Source organism: Microtus pennsylvanicus, chromosome 4, assembly GCF_037038515.1.
Source record: "Microtus pennsylvanicus isolate mMicPen1 chromosome 4, mMicPen1.hap1, whole genome shotgun sequence".
Classification (NCBI taxonomy): Eukaryota; Metazoa; Chordata; class Mammalia; order Rodentia; family Cricetidae; genus Microtus; species Microtus pennsylvanicus.
In genome coordinates this window covers 13146383-13152500 of record NC_134582.1, presented here as the reverse complement: position 1 = coordinate 13152500, position 6118 = coordinate 13146383, and the positions used below count along the sequence as shown (strand labels likewise).

The following is a 6118-nucleotide window of genomic DNA, read 5'->3' as shown; positions in this document are numbered from 1 at the left end:
AAGGTGTCTCTTGCTCCTGTCTACTCTATGGGAGTCTTGCATAATGTAGCTTAGCAACCAGGAGAGACATCTGGTTACTTTTGTCACTTCAGGCTAGAGGCAAGCCACTGGTTCTTTTTACACAGGAGGACAGATTACGTAAGGTTGTGACCCACTCAAGGTCGTCTCAAGCTGGCACACGTCAGTTCTGTCAGCCTTGGGAAATGAGCTATGGGACTGACTAACACAGGCTCATGCTGTTCTCCTTGAGAGTCTGAACGATTGTCTCAGAATGTTTGTGTAGTAAGAACCACTCTTATACCCTGTCCATAGCACCTGTCCACAGGGATACCATCTTATGTCCTCTCCATTACAAAGGCACCCAGCTCCCTGAAGGGCCCTAGAATACTCTTGTCCACCCTCTCTGCTCTTGAAGTACTACACCAGCTCCATGACCCAGAGGCCTTATTCCTGTTTGTCCTTTCTGTTCTTCGAAGAGCTAGGAGGGCTCTTGGGCTGGATTACTAGAAACATTTGTATTTGGACAAGAGTTGGTAGCAGATTCAGAAGAAAGTGTGAGCGTGTAGCATATATACATACGCACACGTGGACGGCATGAACACAGAGAGAACTGCTTGTGAGGAAGGAGGGGAGCAGCAAGAAGAGTGGGGGAAGGGAGTGTTACAAGGAGCGGGGCCACATGTTTATCCCTGCCGCCCAGCTAGCTTAGCCCCCGAAATAACCACACAGAAACTGTATTAATTTAAACACTGCCTAGCCCATTAGCTCTAACTTCTTATTGGCTAATTTTTACATCTTAATTTAACCCATCTCCATTAATCTGTGCATCACCACGTGACTGTGGCTTACTGGCAAGATTCTAACCAGTGTCCATCTCAGGCAGAAAATCCATGGTGTCTCTCACTCTGCCCTTCTTCCCAGCATCCAGTTCTGTCTTCTCTGCCTACCTAAGTTCTGCCCTATCAGGCCCAAAGCAGTTTCTTTATTCATTAACCAATGACAACAACACATGAACAGAAGAACCTCCTACACCAAGGGAGGACGGGGAGGGTAGTGGGGGATGAACATGAGCGAACATGACCGAACAATGATATATATGTTAAAAAGTCATAATGAAACCCTGTATTCCTTTTTACCTTAACAAAAAATATTAATTTAAAGAAGAAGGGAAAGATAGCCAGGGCCTCTCAGTCCCAACTTGGGGCTACTGGAAGATTAGGAACGGAGTTGCTTTTTAATTTGAATAGTGTGTGTGTGTGTGTGTGTGTGTGTGTGTGTGTGTGTGTGTGAGAGAGAGAGAGAGAGAGAGAGAGAGAGAGAGAGAGAGAGAGTTGTATAAGTGTGTGTGAGTGTCAGAGAGTATGTGTGTATGAGTGTGTGTGAGAGAGTATGAGTGTGTGTTTGAGTGTGTGATACTAATGCTTTTCCAACCTCTGTAGCAGGTGAGAAAGTACAAGAAAGTTTTCCTTGCCCTCCTGGTGCACGGGCTGTATGACCCCGTGAGTTCTGACGTTATCCACGAGAGCATGAAGACTCTGACCATCATGCTGGGCAAGATCCAGGGCCAACGCCTGGGCTCCTTCTTCGTAGATATCACTCTTCAGACGAGGGCTCTATTGGATGATGTAAGTGAGAAGGGTAAGCATAAAATCCTGGGCTATAAAATTGCCCTGGGTTAGAAATGAGGATCCCAAGTCGTGGGTCTGCCTCTGCTGGGCCTTTAACCCCAGCAGAGGCAGAGGCAAGCCGAGCAGAGGCCGATCTCTGTGAGTTTGAGCTTTGCCTGGTCTACATAGTGAGTTTCAGGACAGCCAGGACTACATAAACAACAACAACAACAAAAATAAACAAACAAAAAAACCCTGTCTCAAAAAACAAAAACAAAAGGAAATGAGAACCTCAGGTAGTATGTTTCTTAAGAACAATGTCTGCATCACTCACAATTTATGAATCAATTTTATTGAGAGGAGTTATGGGTGGGGTTATGGAGAACATAAGACGTGCAGAACCCAGTCACTCCCTTTTGAAGGAAGTGAACATGTGCAGTCGTGATGACAACAGTGTTGATGGTGATGCCAGCCGGTGCTCAGTACTCCCTTCTCTGCAACAAGTTAGCATTTAGTGCGCCCTTCCTGTGTGTCAGTCACAGTGCCAGGCAGTTGCCATGGATACTTATGCAGTCCTTACAACAATCCTCTTAAGTGGGTGTGACAGTGATCTTTATTATAAAATGAGAAAATTGAGGCACAGAAAGATCAGGATCTGCACACAGTTCACTGAGGCAGCACACTCCCTGAATGCAGCCGACTGACTGCAGCTGCTGCCCTATTAGCCCCCAGATAAAATGCACCAACCAGGAAGGGCTCAGGTGCAACCTGTGGTCTCAAGTGAAGACTCTTGCATGGCCAACTTGCAGGCTGACAAACAGCCTGCTACTGTCTCTCTATCAAAGACAGCACCTGTCAGACATCCCTCAGACCTTTACTTAGCACAACCCAAAGCAACTTCCACCTGTCCCTGTCGCCTAAGTCCCAAGCTAAACAAGAGAAAAGGAGAGTCATGGAGCTCACAGAGCTCAGAACCTATATCAGAGTTACTGGCATGCTTGTCAACGTTCATCTTTCCTCCAAAAGAAGAGATGTTAGGATATTAGTGGAGATGGCCCATGCTGGCCCAGAACCCAATATATCGCACAGGCTGGCCTTGATCTCATGGCAGTCCTCCTGCCTCAGGTCCTGAGTGCTGAGGTTAGAGGCATGAGCCCTGTCTAGATGTTTGCTATTGAATGTAAACCTGTCTTGTCTGAGAAGGGGGTAGGAAGATGTGTACATTACCACCCTAGAATGTCAGCACAAGTCTTGAGAATGTGGCCTTAAATCCTTCTGGTGCTGTCTAAACTTCAGTTGATTTTTATTCAACTACTTTGTCTTTTCCTTTCTTTTCTTTTAAGATTTACTTATTTATTATGTATAGTGTTCTGCCTGTATGTATACCTGCATGCCAGAAGAGGGTGCCAGATCTCATAGTGTGAGTCACCACATAGTTGCTGGGACTTGAACTTACGACCTCTGGAAGAGCAGCCAGTGTTCTTAACCTCCGAGCCATCTCTTCAGCTCATCACCTACTTTTTAAACCCAGTTTACATGCCATTTTTTGGAGCAGAAACCTTGGTCATGTAGAAAAGGAAGGAAAAATCTTCTCATAGCACTGCCTATGGGCAGAATCTAGGCGAGAGTACACTGTCAATATGGCCTGCTTCATGCTGTGTTTGTTGGGACACATACCCCCACTAGACGATTGTCACACTCTTGGGAGACAGGTACCTGGCTTATACATTCCTGTACATAGTACCAGGGGATCATGGTACTCAATGAGTCACATATGCTAAAATATATTTTTGGATAGTTCACAAAATGATCAGTGCTGTCTCAGTCTTTGTGACCCAGTTCTAGATGTTTCTTTCCCTTTGGAGAGGGCCACTCTCTGTTCTCTCTGGTTTCCCTAGAACTTGGACAGGACTGTGAACTGCTGATACAAAAATCCATGTACCAGCAGGGTGGTGATGGCACACACCTTTGTTCCCAGCACTTGAGAGGCAGAGGCAGGTGAGACTCTGTGAATTCGAGGCCAGCCTGGTCTACAGAGCAAGTTCCATAACAGCTAGGACTGTTACACAGAGAAGCTTTGTCTTGATCAACCAAAACAAAACAAAAATCTGTGTACCAAGAAAGGAGGAGACTGGGCGCCTTCACTGGCTGCCTATCTCATGGTATGATGATGAACACATCCTGACAGTCTCTGAGCCTTGACATTCTTGCCTGAGAAGGCAGATGTGTGGAGCAAACAGTTTATGTGGGAGAGAAGAAGCGGATGGGCTCCCAAGGAAGAGCTAACTGTTGAGAGTAGAGGCAGGGAGAGCTGTGAGGGTGTGGGGGAAGAAACAAGATCTTTATTCCCTTGATCGGCAGGAGAGACTCAGACAGTAGGGAGAGGAGATATGGCTGAAATGATGGGAGGGAGGAAGGGGGAGACAGGAAGAGAAAAAAAGGAAGGGAAAGGAGGGAGACATGGGAAAGGGAGGAAAGGGGAAAGGAGAAAAAGAAATGAGAAATGAAAGGAGGAAATTTTTAGCTAACGGCATGGAAGCAGCTCCTAGACAGACTGAAAGGAAACCCAAGGTGCCTACCACCGCTGGCGTTTGTTCCCTGATGTCAGAAGGCACAGGGTCTTGAGTATGATGCCCCCATGTCTGTGCAACTCAGAGCAATGGTCGTGGTCTGTTCTGATGGAGGCCTGTTGACGGTGATCGGCTTTTTGTTGTTGATGGAAATTACAGGAGAACGACGGTGTGCGGTACTTGGCCTTTGTTCTGTTTGGGCAATTGGCTGCGTTTGCTGGGCGGAAATGGAAGAAATTTTTCACTGACCAGGTTAACCAGACACAAGATTCCCTCCTGACCCATTTACAGGACAAAAGTCCTCAGGTGGCCAAGGTGAGACAACCATTCTTTGCTCATTTTGTGAAATCTTTGCTGTCCATGGAGGGGGTAATGGCAGCTCTGCTAAGTGGAGAAGCCAGGCCCTGGAGTTCCTGCCGGTTAGAATGACCTGTATGGTATCTATGTAAAGCAAAGGGGCCTCCAGGGTGCAATCTCCCCTACTTCCGCTTTGACCTGTCTCTGCCCAATCCAACACCTGCTGGTGCTAGCAAGATAGGGAAGGCCAAGCCCCCAGGGATGACGTGCAGAGAGTTCTACAAATTCATCTTGGGGGAGGGGAGGAAGAGAGTGTGGATGAGTGTAATTGTGAGCAAGGCTGTCTGTGCACATGGCAGAGCGGTGTCCTCTCTGTGTGCCACAGAACGAGCCATGGCCATTCTATGAACAGAAATCCTTCAAGTTTCAAGCTCACAAATGACCTGAAAATTACGTTCCCAGCCTTGGTGGCTCTGACCTGAGATTGGCTACAGTTCTTTGGGATCACCTTCCCTGCCCAGAATGCTAGAATTCCCTAATAGTTTAGGCAATTGGATGACAATGTTATTTCCCTCAGGCTTGCAAAACGACTGTGCGAGCCTGTGTTCCGTATCTGAAACCCAGGAAAGAGCAGCTTTTCCAGAGTGAAGAAGATCAGCGGAACCCCAGACTTTCTCGGCAGCTGGTGAGTGGGTCAGGGAGGAGAGAGTTCTCCTGGGAGTCCCGCCCCTTCAGACACCGGAAGTGGCCCAGTGCAACAGGAAGTTGCCGCCTCCTACCTCCTAAAACAGCTCAGGCTGGTATGGCAGTTGCGAAGGATCCATAACGCGATGCAAAGGGCAGGATTCCTGGAAGATGACACAGTGTTACCGTTCACTCAGTTCTAGTCCTTGGCTGCTTCCACTCCTGCGGCTTCTCTGTTGTCCTGCCCGCAACCTCCCTCACATGTACCTTTTCTAATTTCTTCCAGAGCCATTATCATCCTGAGGTCCTGCTGTTCTTCTACGCCAATAAAATCCTCTAAGTCCAGAGCGGCAGAGAAAATGGCCCCATGTGAGTGCCTTGCTCCGGGCATCCCGTTCCCTCTGCTCTGTCTCACTGGGTACCTCTTTGACTCTGCTCATATGATAGTAACAAGAGAGGACATCAGAAAGCTACTGAGGGCAAAAACGATCTCCTGAAGTGTATCTCTGCACTCAAAGTAAAATTCTCCATTACTTTCACGGATCTCATTTCTTCCCTAAACAAACAAATTTGTTTAGAGGTATATGCTTCCTTTTCTAAATTGCGCGCTCGCGTGTGTGTGTGTGTATGTGTGTGTGTGTGTGTGTGTGTGTGTGTGTGTGTGTGTATGTATGTGTATGTGCCTGCACATAAATGTGCGTGATTGTAGAGGTGAGAACAACCTCAAATACTGTTCCTCAGGTATAGTCCACCTTTCCACTGAAACAGGGTCCTCAAACAGCCTGGAGCTTGCAGATTAGGCTAGCCTTGATGGCTGGTAAGCCCCCATTATAACTACACTCTGGTGAACCCAGCTTTTTTTTTTAATTCTCTCATATATTATGTCGCTCATATATTATATCTCAACCACAGTTTCCCCTTCATCCATTCTTCTCAGTCCCTTCCTCCACCTCCTCTCTT

The 6118-nt window shown here is 47.2% G+C and overlaps 1 protein-coding gene across 7 annotated transcripts in view; it reads left to right on the top strand.

The window, feature by feature from the left end:
• Mro (maestro) overlaps positions 1–5697 on the top strand; it is a 19786-nt gene extending 14089 nt beyond the window's left edge. For 4 of the 7 annotated variants that reach the window (XM_075968322.1, XM_075968323.1, XM_075968327.1 and 1 more), the window contains 4 exons: positions 1440–1625; positions 4337–4492; positions 5052–5159; positions 5445–5697. In XM_075968322.1, coding sequence (XP_075824437.1) covers positions 1440–1625; positions 4337–4492; positions 5052–5159; positions 5445–5498 — 504 coding nt within the window. In that variant the 3' untranslated portion in view covers positions 5499–5697. The remainder of the gene's footprint in view (positions 1–1439; positions 1626–4336; positions 4493–5051; positions 5160–5444) is intronic. The other 3 variants (XM_075968328.1, XM_075968329.1, XM_075968324.1) reach the window with 1 other exon arrangement.
• The last annotated feature ends 421 nt before the right edge of the window (positions 5698–6118 follow it).